At 37.3% G+C, this 22678-nt stretch overlaps 3 protein-coding genes across 3 annotated transcripts; 2 read left to right on the top strand and 1 right to left on the bottom strand.

The window, feature by feature from the left end:
* The first annotated feature begins 577 nt into the window (after nt 1-577).
* LOC134265382 (uncharacterized) lies at nt 578-2456 on the top strand. The gene is made up of 6 exons (XM_062747595.1): nt 578-855; nt 1117-1230; nt 1325-1403; nt 1515-1691; nt 1992-2097; nt 2388-2456. The coding sequence occupies exons 1-5, from the start codon at nt 685-687 to the stop codon at nt 2087-2089; spliced, it is 639 nt and encodes a 212-aa protein (XP_062603579.1). The 5' UTR covers nt 578-684; the 3' UTR covers nt 2090-2097; nt 2388-2456.
* Nucleotides 2457-3992: 1536 nt separating this feature from the next.
* On the top strand, nt 3993-6749 carry LOC134265395 (josephin-2-like). The gene is made up of 3 exons (XM_062747607.1): nt 3993-4371; nt 5272-5397; nt 6133-6749. Exons 1-3 carry the CDS (start codon nt 4208-4210, stop codon nt 6521-6523), a joined length of 681 nt encoding a protein of 226 aa, XP_062603591.1. The 5' UTR covers nt 3993-4207; the 3' UTR covers nt 6524-6749.
* Nucleotides 6750-7584: 835 nt separating this feature from the next.
* On the bottom strand, nt 7585-22654 carry LOC134265394 (sorting nexin-29-like). Its single transcript, XM_062747606.1, has 21 exons — nt 22535-22654; nt 17083-17147; nt 16739-16791; nt 16369-16446; nt 16080-16156; nt 15539-15713; nt 15280-15350; nt 14379-14552; nt 13210-13576; nt 12883-12986; nt 12640-12733; nt 12334-12401; nt 12154-12217; nt 11820-11948; nt 11211-11293; nt 10805-10911; nt 10420-10536; nt 9726-9872; nt 9363-9503; nt 9143-9282; nt 7585-8980 (listed from the first exon to the last, which is right to left on the bottom strand). Exons 1-21 carry the CDS (start codon nt 22539-22541, stop codon nt 8860-8862), a joined length of 2382 nt encoding a protein of 793 aa, XP_062603590.1. The 5' UTR covers nt 22542-22654; the 3' UTR covers nt 7585-8859.
* Nucleotides 22655-22678: the final 24 nt, after the last annotated feature.

Below are 22678 nucleotides of genomic sequence, written 5' to 3' on the forward strand. Positions count from 1 at the left end.
AACTGAAAGATTTTCGAGAGGGGCGTAAAACAAAACAAACAAACATTGCTCTTTCTCCTACCCGAAAAGAATGAGAGAGGATCATTCATTTTGGCCGTGGTTTTCGACAATGGCCTAACAGAGCAGATGTATATATATGACAAACAACGCATACCAATTAGTCTAACTTTGCAAATGAAAGATTGGTGTTCATATATATAGAGGATTTTGCCGAAAAGACACCGAGATGGTGGTGATGTCACATGTAATAAGTGCATCGATAGATTTTGATCTCGATAAGGGCTGAGTAGAGTCGGTTGCATACTGACCAGTTGCTACCTTTATATTCACTAAAATACATTCAAACATTGAAAAGATAACACTCGCCATGTACTATAAGGAAGTTTCTTAAAGTACATCTCTAAAATACTTGAAAGGAAAACTTCAAATACTTTTCGCACCTTTTGCAACATTGACTGATATTTGCATAAAAAGTATCTTTTCACTATCTTTGCTGCACTGAGGTATCAATTAAATAAGCAATAGCTGACCTATTTTGTTGCGAGAAATTCATGTCATGGTTTGATATGTATCACGGAATTCAGAACTTTTCAAAACAATTCATGCAGTCCTTATCAGTGCACTTGATACACTGTAACTTGAGGGTCAGTCCTCGCGTCATAAACTTAACCCACAAGCTCCTCGATGTCTCGGACACACCAGTGGATCATCCTAATACACCTTTGCTATTTACAGAGTTTTCTGGCGGGAAGTACTCCAACATCGGATCATAGATGCTGCGTGCCCACCAACTTCCGGTGTAACATGGACGTTACGGGTGGCTTCCTTAGTAACAGCGGGCCACATTTTGTTGACGTAGGTGAAATCAGTTGCTTCATCATTTTACAAATCTTTGTGTACATGTGACAAAATTTCTAAAATTCTAAAACGTTCCTCTCACAACCGAAGTATAAAACTTGGAAATTATATATGATGTGCACCGATTTCTGCGAGAAAAATGCAATCTTAACCCCGTTGCTGGTATTTTTAAGTCTATAAAGCTCTAGGGTTTTAGATTTTTGAAACATTGATGGTACCGAGATAGATTAGCGAAAATGAATTTTTTTTAAATTGTAGAACCGAGTTTTACTTTACTTTGATTATGTCACACAAAGGACTAGGACGGAAACAGGTGTGATTCTGCCCAATGGCGGGCACCTGACACACACCGAAATAGCCGACTTCGCCAAGGTAGGTCTACAGACATTTTAAAAATAAAACTATTGACTGAGATGCCAACACTATGAAAGCATAATATTAATATATATATTAAAATTTTAAACAGCATAGAGTGTTTAAAATAGACGGAAGCGCTTGTGTTGAAAGTCACATGAATGCTTCAATCCAGGAACAATGCATCTCTGGTAAGATATTTAGCCAAACACAAATGTTGTAGAGTCTAAGTTCCAATAGGCTTCCTTACTTTACTTCAATTTACAATTCCTTTATACTGTTAATTTGTTATTTTACTAAAGGTGATGCAAAACTCGTATCATCCGGTTATGTTGGGTCTCCAAGAAAACCCCTCAACATACAAACCTGGCGGTTCTCCATTCCCGGAACTGACGTCATCAATTATCGTATGCTAACAGAGACAACTCCAGGAAAGTGTATTCCAGTGCTGGAGGCAGAACACGGGTTTCTGAATGGAGGTAATTAAAAAAAGAAGTGTGATCTGGTTCATCGTCGAAAACACGTACGCGTTTAACTCAGATATCACTTTGCTTTTCCCTTAAAGAAGATCTAGAGAGAACGGGAAAGGTTTTGTTACATTACCGTTACTAGAAAATAGAAATAAATATACGATTTAGGCGCCTACTCCTGATACACTAATTTTCAGATAATAATTTTCATATTTCTTTGCTCCAGATAAGTTATGAGTTTCTTTTAATGTCATATTTAATATCCAAACCCATAAACACATCTTTATTCTGTTGTCTATATATTTCCAGCTTACTCTGCAATGACATACATCATCTCAGACGTCCATATTGATGGCGCTTCTAATTCGATATTTGATTCACGACCAGAGACATGTCACAAAGCATAACCTCACCGGTAAGTGAAAATTTTATTTTAAATTTCATTGGTTATTTTCACCACATGAGGCTTAATGTCGTCATATAAAGTTTGAATACATGTATGTACAATTTTCTAGATTTTAATAAGATACAGTTAACCACACCGATTTAATGGATTTGTCAAGTAATTTGGAAGTATTTTACCACAGATATCTCTAATCCTTGGATATCCCTTGTGTTTTTTCTCCAAACCATTGAATTCTGGATAATGAGGCTTGACTGTATAAATTTTATTAGAATTATTTACTTTTGTTCCTTTTTTTGCAGATTTTTCTTCGATTCTATGTACTGCCATTCTAAAGTCATCTTTAAATAGTCTCCATTGTCAATGACTGCATAGGGCCTGCATTTTTATGATCTTATCATTGCTTATATATGTTTAATATACAATTTTCAAAAGTGTGTTTACTTCTTCCTTTTTTACAATGCACAGACTATAGTTCCTTACATTTTCATGTATAAAAAATTGAGTGGTTTATGATTTGCACAATTTAAAACATTTTTAAGAAATAAGGATCAATTCCCATAAAGCCCAATTATGAAAGATTTTTTGCCAAGTTTTTATTCAAAAAAAAAAAAAAGATACATTATTACTTATATTTACATTTGGATGATTTATTACAAATAGTAAACGGTTCTAAATCCATAAAGGTTTTTAAAAAAAAACAACAAAAAAACTCAACGGTATAAATTGAATGTGTTGATAAGTCGAACGCTTATGACGTCACTATGAAATTATTCTTATGACTTAATCATTTTATAAAGCCCAAGGGGCTTTATGTATATAAGATTTGAGCCGCCATTATGGATGTGCCAACCCCGTTTTACATCCCAATAAAACTCAAAAAAAAAAAAAGATACATTATTACTTATATTTACATTTGTGACTGATTTATTACAAATAGTAAGGTACGTAAGTTCTAAATCCATAAAGGTTTTAAAAAAAAACAAACAAAAAAACTCAACGGTATAAATTGAATGTGTTGATAAGTCGAACGCTTATGACGTCACTATGAAATTACGTAGATCGCTTATGACTTAATCATTTTATAGTCACATGACGAACGTGTTTTACAGAGATGTAAAAACGCATTGCTCAAATAGTGTTATATAAGGTAAAACATTTGCAAATGTAAATATGAATGAATAGATGGTGTTCTGTATATATATGATAACGAAGGATTTTGCTTGATAGCTTCAGGTAATTTCTTCCAAAATTTAATAGTGTATGGTTTGATTGAGATGCTGTAGTATAATCAATCCTTTATTTCTCTGTATCGAGATGATACTTGTGGAATGATTTGGTATATATGAAATAACTGTCTATTTTTTTTTAACAATTGGCTGGCATAAACGCCAAATGTACCTATATCTGTCACCTGAAGACTCGGACATACAATGAAAAAATAACTTGAAAAAGACACAAAGATTAGAAGACTAGTAGATTTACTGTCCACACAATCACTACCTTAAAAGTAGTTTTTACTAGGTATTGGGTACATTTACTAGATAAAATTAGTAAATCTAGAATCTATTTTACAATACCTAGCAATACCTAACAACAGCTTTACAATTTTATATTTACGAAACCTTGAAACAATGCCTTTGAAATTAAACTATTAATTGTTAAAACTTTGAAAAATGCCTTTGATAATGTTTGAGAATTTTGAAAATTGCTTTTAAAATTAACGATGTCTAATTTAAAAAAAGATTTCTCATTCACTCTTGAATGATTGGAACAATTCCGCCTATCAGTACTTTTAGTACTTTGAATTTTAAAATATCCAGCCCAAACAGCTCGGGATCGGCATTCCATCTCATCGTCTCCTATTTTTACGAAAATCGATGTTTTTAAGCAAAAAAGACCACATTGATGTAGTTAAGTACTTAAAAGCTGTTTTCCATATATATTCAGCATATTCTGAAATTAATGTCATCATAAAATTGATAAATTGCCACAAAGGCGTTGAACGTGAACAGTTTCATCGAGTGGTACAAACTGAAACTAGACGGCACTTGACCCTGTAGTTGGTGGTGATGGGCCAGAGAGCAAAGAAATAAGCTGCTTAGGGCGCCCGAATGTTGTTATGGGCGGATCTTACTCGTGTGGTGGTAAGATGTCAGACGATACTGAGCTACCTATTTACCATGAGCGGCAGGTAAAGGAACTGTGTGCTCTACACGCCTTGAACAACCTGTTCCAAGATAAGAATGCCTTCTGTAAAAAAGACCTGGACGACATCTGTCTCAGGTATGAAAGTCTGTGTATTTCAACTTTAAATAAATTAAAAAAATAATAAAATGTTTCATCTGATGTTGCTCTTTTAATGCGTCTCATTCACAGGGACATGGAAAATCTTAGCAATTGTCTCATTAGTCTGAAACATCCAACGTTTTCCTGGCATTTTCATGATTTTTATATTTTACGTGCCAGGAAACGTCAGAACCACCACCATTATGAAAACTGGGAATTCGCCACTTCCACCTAGAGGCAGCATTCTCGGGTGATTTTCGATCCTTGCTAACCGAATTAAATGCTGAATTCACAATTTATCAATGGTACAATGCCTTAGGTACTCACCAACATCATTTTTAATTGGTGATTTATAAAATATTCAGTCTGATGAGAATACTTTGCATACAAGTTTTGTTGCATTTTAAAATCTTGCAAGACCTATATGGAAATGCGGAGTGATGTTTTCTTTTCATTGATATTGACGAGTACAAGAGGCATTGTGCTATTGATAATTTGTAAGTTCAGCATTTAATTCGGTTTGATAGTATCAAATACAGGCTTTGGTCGGAGACGGCGAATTTCCCAGTTTTCATAATCACATCAGTTCTGACATTTTCCTGGCATGTAAAATATCAAAATCGCGAAAAAGCCTGAAAAACGTCAGATATTTCGGACTATTGTCTCAAGTCCTTGTGTTTTCAGTATTATTCGTCTCATTCATGTTAATTTTGAGGTACATGTATAGTCACAGTCACAGCAGGCTTGTTTAGTGATGTCAGATAAGAAAGCTCAATGGGCAGAGCACCTGTCTAAAGATTTTGGGGCCCAGCTTCAAATCCTCATCAGGACCTTTGCCTGTTTTCATTTCCTGTTTTAATTGATTGGAAATTCAATAGCTCTTTTATGTCATTTCAGACTGTCTCCAGATAATTTCATTAATCCCCATCGCAGCTTGCTGGGCCTGGGAAATTACGATGTCAATGTCTTAATGGCAGCTATCCAGACAAAAAATTGTGAAACTGTATGGTTCGATAAAAGAAAGTGAGTTTATTTTCGTACATGTATTTAAATTATAGTCAAACCTTTTTTAGTTGTTATCCCGAACACAGGAGTTGGCAGTTTTATCAGTAAACTCAGTAATAAAGTCAAAATCAGTACAAACCTAGCCATGAGCTTCGCTCACGAAGTGAACAAGAATGCAAAAAATCGCATTGCATTCCTGTTCGCTGTGCTCACTTTGTAAGCGAAGCTCATGGCTTGGTTTTTACTGATTTTGACTTCATTTCTGAGTTTACTGATAAAACTGCCGACTCCTGTGTCCCAGTCTCGTTGGGATTCAAGCTCTTGAGGGTAATTTTGACATATCCATCATATACAAGATATAAGTTTTTGAGATGCCGGTACTAGAGTTCTGTATTTTATGGGTAACTAGCTCACTTCTTGACAGGGAGATGGGGTTTAATCTTTGGATTTGTGAGGATGATCAGTGAGAAGGTAAATGATTTTCCATTTCAAACATATGGGGTTCTTTGGTGTTCAAGCTCCTTGAATTGTGACAATGGCTAGCATACCCTTACACTAGGTTATTTATATCTTTGTATAATAGAAAAGAATGATTGTGTAGCTTTGTTCAAAATTGTTATAATTATGTTAAGAAAATTCTGATGGTCTACAGGTATATGTTTATACCTGCTTTACATCTCTTCAAGGGTACTGTATAACTTTGTGACAAAATCATCTTTTTTTCTCTTATACGTTTTTCCATGTTTTTTTAAGGAATATTAAATGCCTTCTACCAGAAAACATTCAGGGATTCATCCTCAACACCCCGTCAGAATACAAATGGGGGCTGCTACATTTCCCATTCAAGCGGAAACACTGGATCGCAATCCGTAAAATAAAAAACATTTATTACAACCTGGATTCCAAACTCGACTCCCCAGAAACCATTGGAGACGAGGAATCTCTGTTTTCGTTTTTACACAGAGAACTCAAAAACGGTGAAAATGAACTTTTAATCGTCGTGAGTCAGGATGTGGAGCAAGCAGGGGCGTGGAGGAGGGACAGTGATGTCACGACGGCAAACGTGTCCAACGGGAAAAACCCGCAAGATGGACAGGATGTACCTACCTCAACAGCAACACTACAACCTCTGGACGACCTCTAGCCAGAGACCGTGTAGCAGTGCTTAATTTTATGTTCAGGGCTGTCATGTTTTTTGATACTCCTATTTTGTTCCCTGTTAAAATAGATTTGTTATCTTTTTTTCTAAGTGACATTTAGCTTTTCTTGTTGTGAATACATAAATAAGTATGTGTACTATAACACTTCAGTGATTCTGTTACATAATCAGCAAGAACATACACTTGAGTGTAGTAAACTGTGAAACACTTTCAGTTTGTTATATTTAAACAATTCATTATATCCACCGCTTGAAAAGCATTGGAGTATAAAGTGATGGGGGTGTCCATCCGCCCATTATGCTTTTGGGAACCCATCTCATCCTAAACTCCTCTTATTCCACTGAATAAAATTTGACGAGACTATCTCAGAATCTTTGATAAATAGTGCTATTGTGCACCTATTTTACTTTTAGGATGGACACTACCACACTTATATCGGACCAAGATTTTCCAGATGAGTTTCCAGGATAAAGGATTTGTAGACTAGCAGGTCCATTCCAAATTACTATAAGCCCTACCTGGAACAAAATTGCATGGATTATGCATCTAGGGATGGACACCGACACACTTGCTCCAAATATGGAATTGATCTAAATTTTCTAAATGAGTGGCCAGGTTAAAGATTAACTAGCTTGGGCTCATGGGTTAACCCTTTAGATCAGTTGGTAGACCACTAAAGCATTTTAAGAAGATCATGATTAGGATGGTAAATACTGGAAAACAGTGTTGACACTTCTTTTTCTGAAGTTCAATGACACAAAAATTTATATTCCAAAATAGTATGGGTTCAGAATCTTTAACCTCCTGTGTCACTAATGAGATGCAAATAACCTGGGTCATGACCTTATGCAGATGGCTGTGAGGTGCAGGCAAACTTTATCTCATATGATCATAATATCATTCTTGTAAATTGTGAGCTCTATCAGTTCAGTACAGAGCAACTGCAACTGTATACATGTACATGTATAAAGTAATCTGACTGAATAGAAGTTTTAATAATAAATTTTCAGTCCAAATTATACACTTTACAATGAACTATACACAATGATGATGAATGCAATTTAATACATTTATGCTCATCTGTTTTAAACAAAACAAATCAAGACATAGTGGGTCTCAACAAATTTGATACAAATGTGCACCTCTTATTCATATATCTGAAAATTCATAAAAATAAATTCATTCTCATTAAAAAAAAACATTTATGCATTGGCATTATCTATATCCAACAAATCTTAAAAAATGTATCAATCAAGTCATCTATCGAATTTCTTTCAGGGTGATTTATCAAAAATCTCCTCTGGAATAAACCTCATTTGCTTTCAGAAACATCATCCTTTTGGTATATATAAATTACATAAATTTATTTTTTAAAAAGTTAAGAAACTTCTGCTGCTGCAGACAGTTAAAGAATCAATTTAAATCACAACACAAACCCCCAGACTGATAAAGGATGTCCAGAATATTGCACACTCCCTTTGATTGGATGACTCGGTCTGTGGTCTTCAGGTCAATTTTTATCAGATTGTTCTGTGCTATATGGAGTCAAATATTTCATGACTTCAGTATTATTGAAATTCCAAATAAATATGTAGTGCATGTATTAAAAGAGAAATTATACGTCAAATGTATCGTGTTGTGGAGAAATTTACAAATACTGTGAAGACTCCAGAAGGATTCAAAAGGAGTTACGCTAAAACTTGTTAAATATAAACACAGGTATCGTGAATTTTTTAATATAATGTAAAGAGGGAAATTTTTAGTCCTGCTTGTTCCTCTCTTTCCTTACTTACTGGTGGGCAAATTTAAAATGGAACAAATTTAAAGAATTCTGTAATATTTTTACTGACGTGTATGTCAATATAAAATTATAAGGGCAAACATCAACAGTTTCAATGAAAAATAAAATGCTACTTATATGTAGCTTAAACATATACATTCTGGTAGAATGATTTGTAATAAATAAAAGTTGAAAACTAATTTTTCACATTAGAAATAAGAACTAGGCCCTAATTTTAGAAGAATTGAAATTAAGCACATTTGTGTTTCACAATTATTATTTTGTTTCACTACCTGTTTCTGAGTACTTTTATTACAAAAGACATTTCATGTTCTTGTAAATCATCAACCTTATGCTAAAAAAGCAATGACTAAAATTGTAAAATAAGTTACAATAAATATCAAACTCTGAGAGCAGTGATGTGATGTCCAGATTTCACAAATTGTACATATTAAAGCCCACAACATTTAAGTTGACCTTTGACAGTTGCCTTCCTAGACGAGGTCATGTGATCACAGCTTCATAGACAAGGTCATGTGATCACAGTCCCTCATACTGAGGCTGAGGCGAGCTTGACTGGTTCCCAGGACTGGTGGACAGTGAAGAAGAGGAACTAGTTTTCTTTACTTTCTTGGCATCATTTTTTTCTGCAGCCTTATCACTGAGAAAAAAGAAGACATAAGCATATAAATATTTATTATAAACTTAAGCTTTATTCTACAAATATACCTGTATATGAATATGTCAAATGAAAATTGGATGACTACTGTACACTAGCTCTTAAAGTAGATTAATCTTGGTGCAGTGCCCATGTGCTTCTTACCTGAAAAATGGCAGCTTCTGAATGAAGACCTCCTTGTTTACACTGGTAGCTTTGGTCTTATCATTGTCAAAAACTAAATTAATGACAAGTCGTAAATACGTCTGAAACACTTTTCGACGATTTTCTACAACCTTGGCATCCTGAAAATAAAAAAACATTTTGTTGGTAACACCGTTAGAAAATAATTACTTAATACTCATATCTAGTATTGAAAGAATACCTTTTTTCCTATTGTCTTTTTTGGAGGAAATTCAAATTTTCCTGTCTTGGGATAAATCTTTTTTATTTGATTGTGAAATTGATGAAATTGGCTGAATCTTTTGTAAACATTCCATTCTTCATCTTTAATTCTCACATATATCTGAAAAATGACAAATTATGAATAAATCTGTAAGAATTTAATAAGGACATGCATTTGTGACCAACAAATATTATAAACTTTTCTTTAAATGCAAGTTTGCTGGATGAAGTCAGTGGTTAATTTTTCCTATACACTATTTGTTGATGGAGTATTGTTTAGCTGATACAACATGACAAAGCATAAGTTACTTATTGCAGTATAGTTTGGCAGAGTATAGTTTACCTGATATGTGTGGTGGGCATCTGAAGCAGCTCCCTGGAGGAAGGCGGCAGGGATCCAGATGTTGACCAGTGACCTGACCCGACCTGACGCTGACTGATCCAGGTCAGCACTGGTCTCCTCCCCCGCGGAGAGTAAGTCCTGAGGGAGCTAAAAATAGAAGTAATTAGATTGACCTTAGTACAGGACTGAGGAGTATTTCTCTTGTCTAAACAAAAGCAACATTATCTAAATTATCTCTAATTATAAATTATATTGCTGCATAACACAAACTTATTTCAAATGGTCATACTCTGAAATCACCAATTTGCATGGGCTACTAGCCCCTTGTAATGTATAAAGAATTTATGTGCTGAGCCTTTAGGACCTAACACCTAACCATAAATGCACACAAAATGTACAGAGTTTACATACTGGGCCTCTATAGCTAAGGCCTAACAACAACAACACCCCCACCCCTACCCCCACACTTCATAGAGAATTTACGTATTTTTCCTCTAAGGGCCTTATTCCCACACACACACACTAACTGTACAGATAATTGACTTACAGGTCCTCTGAGGTCTACCAGCTCCCCCTGAAGTCTCCGTATAAATCCCTCCTTGGCATTGAGCTGTCTGTAAAGCATCTCAATAACCCCCCCCCCCCCCCACCCCCCCACACACACACACACTTTCTGTACAGAGAATTAACTTACAGGTCCTCTGAGGTCTACCAGCTCCCCCTGCAGTCTCCGTATAAATCCCTCCTTGGCATTGAGCTGTCTGTGAAGCATCTCATTAAACTCCATCAGCTCCCCATGCATCTCTGCCACCTGTAATATTAAACATACAGTGATATCTTACTGTAACAGAGCTGAATCACTGGTTACAATAGTATAAGGCAAATCAACAGAGAACCAAGCTTTTCAACCTGAAGCCTGTTCAGCAGAGTAAATGTTTGCTGGCACTTATGAACAATTCTATTGGAAGAATAAGCCCAGCATTTGCCAACATTCACTCTGTTGAAAATGTCTCTGAATTGCAGTGAATGATCCTTTAAATACTGATAGGTAATTTTTATATGGATTCAAAGTGACTGACCTGGATGAGTTTCTTTTCATACTCAGACGCCTCGTGGCTATAGTCCACTGTAGACTTAGCAGGGGGGATAGAGGGCTGGGGCTCCTCAAGGTGAATTCCTAAACTATCTGTATAACAATAACAAAAACTGACAGGTGATTAAAGACAATCAATTATCAGTGAAATTCAATATCTGAAACATCATTATCTCAAATATTATGCACATGTTTAAGTCATTTGGAAGTCCCAAACACTTTGACAAATTTTATTATCAATATTTTGAACCCTTGAATATCTAAACATTTATCTCAGTTCATTAAAATTGCAATAATGAGGTTCGAATGTTTGTCTTCATGGCGTAACCATTAGATATATGTGTATAAATCAGTCCTAAAGTTCATATAATATATAGTTAAGGATTCCTTACCATCGACTTGTGACCCTTCTGCCCTTAACATCTGGACAGCATTCACATATCTCCTGAGCTGGTGCTTCAAAAGCTCGTTCTCCCTGGGGAAAAATCATTAGTATAAAGTGTTTTACTTGTTGTGTGCATTCTTATTAGAACTTATTTTTGTACTAAAGTGTACTGTTGTTGACTGGGATAGAGGGAAACAGTCGATCTGTTGGACTGGAGTGCACACTGTTGCCCAAGGCCATAGGCTGCAGACAACAGTTTGCACTCTGGTCCAACAGGTTGATTGTCACCCCAGACTCCTGTCAACAACTGTTTCGTTATGCTCCTTTACCAAATGAAAAGATAACTCAGTTTAGCAAAATAATTTATGACATCAGTCTTTTTTAACAGTCTATTTTAACAGTTCCTGGACCGACAGTTGGAGAAAACAGTCGAACTGTTGTACTTTTTAAAGTAAGGAATTATATAGGGACTGTTTTTAGGGGTATAACAATGCATTAAGTGACATCACTATACCTGCAGTATGTGCAAATTAAAGATATAAACCTTACTTTCATGAATTTGAGATTTTAACAGTTTGGTTTTTAGAGACTCCCTGCTATCTGCAGTCATTCTTACTTTTGAAGTGTCTGGTATTTAGCCTGCTCCTTCTCCTGCTTGGCTGCGACCGTCTGCTTCATCTCCTCAATTTCTGCCCTCAACATGGAGGAGGTCTCCATCTCCTGTTGTAACATCGCCTGGATACTCCTACAAAACAATGCCAGTACTGAGAGTACTGAAAACACCTGCTTCATCAACAAACTGAAGTCTTATTGATGTCTCAATTCAGATACATCTGATCTCTACGGCCATTGATACTTTCCTATCTGTACATCACAAGACATCCGTACAATATTAGACAGCCTCACCTTACATCACCAGACCTGTCTGAGCTGTTCTTATTTCAACTCACTTGTTTTGTTCCTCCACTTCATCTTTACGGACCATCATGGCTACCACAGCTTTTTTTAATTCTTCTGTTAAAAAGAACATTTTTTCCAGTTAGAATTCAGTGCCATAACATATCATTTGATTCAGTGACTTTGATGATATGTATTTGGGACTGACTTCTATCAGTGAATAATTCGTTTACCTGTTGACATGGTTTCTCTCTGTATCACCTCCTCCACATTCACTCCGTCCCCCGCTGTCCGACTGAAGCTGAAATTGATCCCCAGACATGAATGTATCATTCTTATCAATAAAAGACTGAGGAAAAGTGTATGAAATATGACAAGGAGACAAAGAAAGATAAAAATTTTTAAAGATGATTTTTTTCACTTTCAATATTAGTACACATCCAGCATTGTTAGATCATTCCTAAAGTTTCCAAAATTCAAAATTGGAACCTTTTTTTATCCATGTCAGTGTGTTAATAATCATTCATTGAGCAAAATACCTGGAGTTAGTTCCCTTCTGTGCCATGTCCAGAGCTAATGCTGCAGACTCAATATCATAACCACTGAACTTGGGCAAGCTTCCCGTGGAATCAACTGAGCAACAAAAACAAATCAATCAAATCAAAATCTGTATTTCTACATGAAGCTTAATGCAATTCATCAATTTTAATAGAAACACTTTGTAAGTAATTATGCTATAAATTTGATATTTTAAATTGGCAAATGAGGAGAGGACAGGATACCTGAGGTACTCAGTGAATCAGAGAATCGTGACATGCCCCTTATATCACTGGATGTGATTGGCTGACCCTCCTTAGATAGGGGAACCAATCCCTGAGTAGAATCACTGATAAAGAAAAGAATATGTAAAAGTTAGATTATGTTAAAAAAAATCTTTAACATGCAACCGAGACAAACACTATTCCCAGCTTTGAATTGTAAGTATAAGATACATGTATAAAAGATGCCCATTAATACATTACCCTGCAGTAGCAGTAGACAAAACATTTATTCTCAATCAGCCAGCTTTTGTTTAGTTAAATAAAACAGCAACTATTTTCAGATCTTACCTGACGTCAAAGTCAGCAGAGCTGAGGGACTGAACACTTGGTGGTCTGTCGTACGATGTCTCAGAGTTAATACTGGCCTCGCGCTGATATGACATCCCTACAGATAAATGTGTCCGTAAATCACTAGAACTATTGTCATGTATTGACAGTGAGGGAATCTTTGAATCCAGCTCACTGCTTTCATCAATTGTCTCCCCTTCTAATGACCTAGGGGTCAAGTCAGATGACCCTATTGTGTACTTTGAACTGTGTTCTGATTGGTCAGGATCAGCACTGAATGTACCAGAATCATCCTCATCAAAACTGACAATGTGGGCATTCTTCTTCCTCTTCTTCTTCTCTTTCTTTCTGACCTCTGTATGTTTTCCTGTAAATGATAAGATGTAGATTAAATAGCAACAATTCTGATTATAACACTTGGCAATGTGCAATCATTGATAAAATTGCATCTAATTTTAATATTGCATGTGTTGACAATGTATCTGGATTTTAAAAGTAAATTTCCTAAGGTGAGGAAAGATGTCAAATTTTACAAAGAGAAAGGATTTCTATTTTCAATATATATACATGTAACTACCAATATTTCTTTACAATAAGACCTATTTATATAAAATACATGGTTATGTGTACTCTGGGTGAAATGCATAAGGAAATTTTGGCGATGGATGGTGCACTGCTTTAGAAAGTTTATAGTAATGTAGGGTGGTGATAGAGGGCGAGGCTTGCCGAGCCCTCTTACAATTTTCGACCCGAGAGTCCCAAATAGTATATTTCAAGACAGTTATCATGTATTTTGTTTATCCTGCAACAAAATTTTACATGTGAACGTCCAAAACATGCTATTTCCGACAGATTTAGGCACATCTCTGCAGTTGAAACTATGACTCCATGGCGTAAACATTGCAGTATACGTGACATCACAATGCTTTTAGAACGTCGGAATACATGCACGAGGCTTTATTAGGGCAGTGACCGGATAAAGCTTTGGTTTATTAGGTTACCTTTATTAGGTCAATGCAAGGGGTAGTTGCAGGATAAAATTAAGTCTGATGCACTGTTATGTGTACTCTGGGTGATGCAATGCATTAGGAAATTTTATCTATGGATGGTGCACTGCTTTAGAAAGTTTATAGTAATGTAGGGTGGTGCACTAGTAAGGAAAGTTTTACCTGGAGGTGGTGCACTGCTCTCCTCCCCCGCTATCACTGGGCGGGGCTCATTAGCAATCTTGTCCAGGATGGGTTTAGAGGTCACAGGAATGTTGATATTGCTAGAGGCTGCCCTCTTGATAGCATTCAGGTCAGGGTTGTCAATATTAATAGCAAACAGAATGGATCCTAAACCTACAACAGAACAATGTCACAAATTTATAGAGGCTCAGAAACAATCAAAGTACTCAGAAGAACAGAGAGCCGGGCTCATTTACAGAGTAGAATGGATTTCTTACATGAATCACGTTTATATTCTGATGAAAAAATTATTCTAAAACTATCAATATAAATGAGTTTTTCAATCGTAATACCACGGTCCGATTTTGTCAGAATCAGAATTAATCTGGTACCGCAGCTGAATGTAAACAAACATGTGCAGTCTGGTTCCCTCTCCTACTTCACCTCGTATGTGTAGGGAACTACGGTAACACTGATTATCAAAAATCCTTACGCTAATGAACTATGTTCTTTGACTTATGAGGTTTTCAAAGTCATTACTACTAATGTTTATTTTATAAAGATAAAACTTCGTTTTATTTTGTTGCTTTGTTTCGTTTGTATTATCTCAAAAGCGGTTGAGATAACTACTATATTTTTGCACGTAATTTTAAAATGGCGACTATGGGTTCAACATCCTGCCTTGAACAGGATCACATAAGCCGGCAATTGCTCTTTGAGCAATTAGCCCGGCTAAAAATGTACGCATTTTAGCGGTACACTAGACAAATTAATTAACAAGATTTTCAATTGCACAAATATCTTTATCTCTAATTTTCATAAAGATGGAAAAAAAATTAAACATGTATTCATCTGCATTATATGTAAATGACTATTTGTGTAAGTTTTGTAGAAATCTCACCGGCAGCCATCATTGGCATCATACTGCTCCTCTCCTGGTCACGCATGAATGCCCACGACTCATAATACTGCCTGCTCAAAACAAAATATTTCATTAATTATAACTACATCAGACAAAAGTCAAGGTACAACAGAATAAAAACAGACCTACAACTCATCTTAAAAGGCCCCAAGTTCATCTTCAAAACTATCTTTTATGCAAAGGACAGTAACAAGTATGACTTATGAAGCAGACCTAATTTCTGTCTAATTATACTCACCTGAGGAGCTCCTCGCTCTCCAGGATCATGTGCATGTTCCGCTCCAGTGAGTGTTCGTTGAGGGTCGACCTGAGCCATGCTCGACCGCGTCCCGTGTCTGTACTGATGTTCTTCAGGGTATAAAATCGGTCCTGTTCATGTTTCGTTAGGCTCTCCTTCACATACTGCCAGAACACTGTACAAATTACAAGGCAGTGGGTAACACTTGGCAGGTATAACTGAATATTTAATCCTACAGATGGATACTTTTCAACTCTTGTTTTCAAGGCAGATACATGTATGTGAATTTGTAAGAAGCATTATGTTGATTACTGATAATACACTGTATGTTTTGTTCAGTTATAAGGATATTACAGATCTCATGCTCAGTACATTGCAATATATTCAAATACATCCCCTCACAATTAAATACAACATTTTTTCTACTGTGATGACCCATTTCTTGATAGGAACTATATAAAGAGAGATCTGACTCTTCCAAGACACAGGCACCAGATAAAGTGTGTCTGTTATTAGATAGATATGATTGTGACAGTTTTACCTGGTTCCGTCTCCTTGCTTGTGATGTCTGTGATTATGTCTGTCACTTTGTTAAGGCCGGTCAGGTTGGTTACTTGTCTGTAAATATAAAGAGTTCTCTTAATGACTTAAAGGCTGTCATATAAGTGTTATTTACTGCTAAAGTTTACTTACTTTCAAGATGTTAGTTACTGCTAGAATTGAGCATTAACATGTACCTACTTTAAGGCTGCTAGTTACTACATAGTTTATTTCATATTGTTACTTATTTTAAGGCTGCTAGTCACTATTTACATGATAAGGTTACTTACTTTAAGGCCGTCAGAGCTTTGTTCTGTTTCATTCCATGCTGAAGAGCTACTTCCCATGCAGCACACAAACAGGAAACTCTAAAACATGGACAAATATTCTGTCAACACAGGAGATGAAAACAGTACAGAAAACATTAATAAATATATTGGGCACTCATTGTAATACTTTTACAGGTAAAAACTAATAGGCCTAGCAATCTTGTGATTACTGCACTAGAGTAATGAATAGAATCTTAATTGTAATAACCTCATGTATTGTATATATTAAACATTAATTCCATTTAAAATAATTTCTTTCTCTTCATATTGAACACCATAGCATCAGTAAATTGATAAGACGACTGTAGGCAAATATAGTTAGGTTCATCACCTGCTGTCTGCATCAGCTGCTAATTCTGTTCTGCCACCAAACCGAACTTGACACTGAAATAAACACAACATATTGTAAAAAAGACCTAATTTTCATTATTCAGATCAAACCAAACTTGACAATGAGATCTAGAAAACAAAAAACCTGGTCCCCTGGCATTGCAGGATGCAAAATGCAACTTAATTATATCATGTGACACACAGTTTGGACCGTGTCTTATGCAGTTTGAACTTTAAACTTTCTGATGAAAGTTGCAAATGATTGTAACTTAACTGTGCAAAGCTGTGCTTGCCAAAATGGTCACACCGTAAAACATATTAGATCATGTGCTGCTAATGTGCTACCTGTTTGACAGCGTCAAGAAGCCGTGTAAGGATGGATTGTTTCTCCGCTGAATGTCCATCATCACCTGCGAAACAAAATAAATCGTCTGACAACAATTCTTCAGCGTGATAAAAATTTGACTCAAATTCTATAAAACACAGCTTACATTAATATTATGATAATATACACTGTAAACAACATTAACAATGGGGAAAAATTCAGTTCTTATCTACTTCTTCTTCTTCTTCCTATGAAGTGAAGGGCCGCTGCTGCGGCATTTTCTCACTTCGATTAAAAACGTGTACGTGAGGGGGAGTCCACGCATCTATTTACAATTTTATTATTTACAATTCTATTTACGGTAGACAGACTTCTCGGCTCAATGTTACCTCGGCCCGTGCTGGTTGACACCTCGGCCCTGACAGGTCGGCTCAAAATCATTGACACCTCAGCCCATACCGAAGACAGCTCGGCCCAAGGAATAAAATTAATTGAATTTGTTTAAATTGGTTTATTTTTTAATTTCTGTATTTTCTTTGGTAATGTTAATTTATGTATAATTAATCACTATACGTTTACTATAAATATACGATAAACAGAGGCACATAATTTCAGTATTTTCGAAAAACATCGAATTACAATCCGTTGGTTGGGAGGTAACAGGTCTATTTATTTATTGACGTACTTTGTTGCTTATTACTATGCAACATTATACATTATTAATATATTTATTAGCCATCTTCAAAAAATGTTTGGTTGCCCTCTCCCGACTGACTGATTAAATTGGTCTACTGCATTGAATAGTACAGTTGAATTACTAATAATTATGTTTACACCAATAGGTCTACACGGAAATTTATGTCTTGGTCCACAAAATGTCTTGATTTGTTTATTTTTGATATATATATTTTACTGTTTAATTTTAAAACTATAATTTTTTTCAAATCAGTTCAAAAAAATATCAACAATGAAATTAACGTAATTAACTCCTCATAGTCACCACCCCAAATGACACGCGCTTGAGACTCTAAAGGATGCACCGCGTCTTCTTGTTTGTTTAATGGTTAGCACTTAATTAATCTAGTTACAAATGGGTTGTCTTTCTTTAATTACCTTCAATTTGTGATGTGATAATTGCGCATGCGTGACGGGGAGTCGGCGGTTCTTTTGTCTCTATCAAAACTTTTTCTGATATACTAATGTACCTGCAACGATGTTTAGTATTCATCGATGGAAAACAGACCATTTAGTACCAAGATCAAATGTTGAACATGCATAAATGTTTGATTTTCAGAAACAAAACTTTCCTTCAGTGAATGATATGGAAAATCTACAACCGGAAGTAAACAATACTACTTTCACTTTCATTTCGTGAATGTAAACGAAAATAACATGAGTAACATAGTCATAATCGTTAGCCTAGCTATTATATCAGCTAGAACTATATCACTTCAACTTTACGAGCAGAATCATGGGAATGTGAGGTCAGTGAATATTTATAATTTTCATATATGTGCCAGCATTTTCACATGCCCAGTAAGTACTGTAGAGAAACATCAGTTCAAAATGGCACCTAAAAAGTGTTTCGAAAGGCCAGCCCTTTTGTATTTATTTTGTCTTGTCATGCTAAATGCTAATGACTGCCACCCTAATCCAGGACCCAGACCACCAAAATTTCCATGCCAAATATGTGGTAAAGCCTGTAAATGGTCTAAAGATGTACACTCCATAGCATGTAACAACTGCGAATTATGGTTCCACAGGAAATGTCTTAACATGAACACCTGTGTTTATGAAGCTTTTAGTAAAACAGACGTAAGTTGGTACTGTTGCCAATGTGGGCTCCCAAATTTCAATACTAGCCTCTTCGAGGACATAGATTTTGCCAGCATGGAAAATAGCTGTGGCACGCCGTCACACTCATCACATATTTCCATAGCCTCTGACTTCGACCCTGACACAGTTGGACCACCCCAACACACGTCATCACCACAAGCTTCTAACAGAGCCATCAAGCACGAGTTTGACAAAAGAAAGTTGCGCGTCATAGTCATCAACTTCCAAAGCATTAAAGCCAAAAAAGAGTCTCTTTGGAATCTACTATCGGATACTGATCCTGACATCATCATCGCCACAGAGACCTGGTTACACGAGGGAATTATGGAAAAGGAAGTTCTCCCAGATAATTACCAGTTCCTTGCCAGGAAGGATCGACTAGGCGACCCACATGGAGGTGTAGCAATCATAGCCAAATCCAACATTGCTGGGGTCCAGGTAGATACAGATACCACCACCGAATTTACAGCAGCTTCGATCACCTGCAAACACATTAAAGACCCATTGATCATTGGTTCAATTTACCGGCCACCAAGCAGTAAAATGGAATACGTAGAGGAATTGTGCTCAGCTGTCAAGAATCTTGCCAGGAAATATCAAGGTTCAGTCATATGGATTGGAGGCGATGCCAACCTGCCCGATATCGACTGGAAGTCTTCCAGCACTTCTACCCAACATAACCCAGCAGGTATCAACACCACCTTTATCAACACTGTGTTTGACATTGGAGGCGAGCAGATGGTAGACTTTCCTACCAGAGGTACCAACACCTTAGATGTCTTCATCACAAATCGCCCCTCCTTATTAAACAGGTGCATACCTTGCCCGGGCCTTAGTGACCATGATGTGGTCATGATCGACACAAACATAGTGCCTTCCAGACAGAAACCGGTCAGACGCCTCATCCACTTATGGAGGAAAGCAAACACAACGAAGATGGCAGAAGACCTTGACAACGACCTGGCATACCTCCTTGATGGCTCTACACATGACACCCCCATAAATGACCTTTGGATCACCTTCAAGACAGTCTGCCTCAACACCATCAGGAAGCACGTACCAACCAAGTGGACTTCAAGCAGATTTAACCAGCCATGGTGTAACAGAAAGATCAAGCAACTGTCAAGACGAAAACGAAGAGCTTACAACACATATAAAAGATCAGGCAAGGATAAGGATCGACAGAGATACAGGCGCCTGCAGAAATCAACCCAACATGAATGCAAAAGTGCCTATAACTCGTACGTATCAGACATGGTGCAGGAGGATTCCAACAGTAAGAAACTCTACTCCTTCATTAAGGGTAAGAAGTGTGACAGTGCTGGGATCGCCCCACTTCGATCTGACGGAAACCTTCATGGAGATCCACAAACTAAAGCCTCTCTCCTGAACCAACAATTTTCGTCAGTGTTCACCACAGAGGATACATCTGATATTCCATCCCTAGGCACTAGTTCCACCCCATCGGCACCTGACATTAGAGTAACAGAGAAGGGCGTATTGAAGCTCCTGCAAGGACTCAACCCCAATAAGGCGACTGGACCGGATGAGATCTCCACTAGATTTCTGAAAGAGATGGCTCACCCTGTTACACCAGCACTCACCAAGATTTTCCAGGCATCCATTGACCAAGGTCAAACACCTGAGGACTGGAAAACCGCTAATGTCTCGCCTATATTCAAGAAGGGTGATAAGAGCAAGCCTGCAAACTATCGTCCTGTGTCCCTGACCTCTGTGTGTTGCAAGGTAATAGAGCACATCATCCACAGCCACCTGATGAGTTTCTTCGAGCATCACAGTATCCTAACCGACTACCAGCATGGGTTCAGGAAGAAGCGATCCTGTGAGTCCCAACTAATAACAACAATCCAGGACCTCGCCATGAGTATTGAAAACAACACCCAGGTCGATGCAGTGCTACTGGACTTTTCCAAAGCATTTGACAAGGTCCCACATGAGAGATTGCTAGCCAAACTAGACCACTACGGGGTACGAGGCAGCCTACTCAATTGGATCAGGAGTTTCTTGTCCGGACGAACACAAAAGGTATTGGTCGAGGGCCATTCTTCACCAACCGCACCGGTAACATCTGGAGTGCCCCAAGGAACAGTCCTCGGCCCACTGCTATTCCTGACATACATAAATGATTTACCCTCCAGAGTGAGGTCCAAGGCCAGGTTATTCGCGGACGACTGCCTTCTGTATAGGACCATCACTACAGAGGCGGATGCCAGACAACTCCAGACGGACCTTGACAACCTCCAAGATTGGGAAACAGACTGGCTAATGCATTTCAACCCAGACAAGTGCGAGGTTATCCGTATCACCACCAAACGGAAGCAACGCATAACCCCATATTACATCCATGGGAAGGAGCTAGCCACTACCACCAAGGCCAAGTACCTAGGGGTCAACATCTCCAACAACCTATCGTGGAACCATCATATTGATAGTGTATGTAAGAAGGCAAACAACACCACTGCCTTTTTAAGGAGGAACCTCTCGTCCTGTCCCAGCAACATCAAGGACAAGTGTTACAAGACATTGGTCAGACCCCAGGTAGAATATGCATCCACTGTCTGGGACCCTCACACAAAGAAAAACATCGACAAACTAGAAGCTGTGCAGAGAAGGGCAGCTAGGTTCGTGACCAATAACTACAACACCACCAGTAGTGTCACAACGATGATCGACAGGCTAGAATGGGAAAGTCTACAACAACGCAGAATTAAAGCAAAGGCTATTATGATGTACCGTGTTGTCCATTCCCTTGTTGCCATAGACCTGCCCCCACAATTCAGCCAAACAGGAGCAGCCACCAGGGGACACCAACACCGGTACAGGATCCCATTCTGCCGTACCAACGTCTACAAGGAATCGTTCTTTCCTACTACCATCAGGATATGGAACCAGCTGCCAGAAAACACCATCACGGCCATGTCCCTGGAGTCCTTTAAGACCAGGATTCAGGGATATAAACACCATAAATCATGCAGGACACGTTTTTATCAGTTTTTAATATTGTAAATAGATGCGTGGACTCCCCCTCACGTACACGCTTTTAAACATAGTGAGAATATGCCGCAGCAGCGGCCCTTCACTTTACCGGAAGAAGAAGAATTTGCCATCTTGGAAGATTGTTTATGTATCAAATTAATTTTCTTTTTAATTTCATAGATATATAATAGCATAAATAATAAAAATATTTAATTAAAATAATATATTTCTGTTTGGGCCGAGGTCGTTTTTTATGTGAGCCGAGTTGTCTTCAAATTTGGGCCGAGCCGTCGGAGCCAAGGTGTCAATGGGCCGAGATATCGATGGGCCGAGGAGTCGTTGGGCCGAGCAGTCTGACATTCCTATTTACAACTTGAACAAAAGTTAACCTGGATAATATTCATTGCACTAAAGACAGGATTTTCCTTCTTTTAGATTTTGTTCTATCTCACGTTTATTTTGAGGAAAAAATAAACAATTGGGTAAATTTAGATAAAGTAACCCAGTCAGCTGATTATAGAGTACTGCACTGTTCAGTATGTAAACAAACATTTGTGCTCGAAAAAGAACAATTGTCCCAGTATTCACGATCGATGCAGTTACATTTAGTCAAACTCGTTCTTTTAAGGAGAACATTACCATTCATTTTCCTTATTAATCATTTTAGCTGGCCTTCTTCTGTTTAATCATCGTTAACCTCGTTTGTTGTGGGATGTTCTGCAACTAGAATAGTCTCCCTTTGTAGATCACATGATCAAAATAGAACTTCCTGTAATTCTCTTT

The sequence above is a fragment of the Saccostrea cucullata genome, unplaced genomic scaffold, assembly GCF_032062105.1.
Source record: "Saccostrea cucullata isolate Sc308-1 unplaced genomic scaffold, CSIRO_AGI_Scuc_v1 ctg301, whole genome shotgun sequence".
NCBI lineage: Eukaryota > Metazoa > Mollusca > Bivalvia > Ostreida > Ostreidae > Saccostrea > Saccostrea cuccullata.

Bases quoted from the DNA above. Each gene is read 5' to 3' on its own strand.
- LOC134265382 (XM_062747595.1), top strand. From the start codon at position 685: ATGTCTCGGACACACCAGTGGATCATCCTAATACACCTTTGCTATTTA. The intron at 856-1,116 runs GTAGGTGAAATC...TTTAAATTGTAG, and splicing joins GCGGGCCACATTTTGTTGAC to AACCGAGTTTTACTTTACTT. The intron at 1,231-1,324 runs GTAGGTCTACAG...AATTTTAAACAG, and splicing joins AAATAGCCGACTTCGCCAAG to CATAGAGTGTTTAAAATAGA.
- LOC134265395 (XM_062747607.1), top strand. From the start codon at position 4,208: ATGGGCGGATCTTACTCGTGTGGTGGTAAGATGTCAGACGATACTGAG. The intron at 4,372-5,271 runs GTATGAAAGTCT...ATGTCATTTCAG, and splicing joins CTGGACGACATCTGTCTCAG to ACTGTCTCCAGATAATTTCA. The intron at 5,398-6,132 runs GTGAGTTTATTT...TGTTTTTTTAAG, and splicing joins GTATGGTTCGATAAAAGAAA to GAATATTAAATGCCTTCTAC.
- LOC134265394 (XM_062747606.1), bottom strand. The intron at 14,553-15,279 runs GTGAGATTTCTA...GTTCTGTTGTAG, and splicing joins GATGCCAATGATGGCTGCCG to GTTTAGGATCCATTCTGTTT. The intron at 9,283-9,362 runs GTATTCTTTCAA...TTTTATTTTCAG, and splicing joins AAAAGACAATAGGAAAAAAG to GATGCCAAGGTTGTAGAAAA.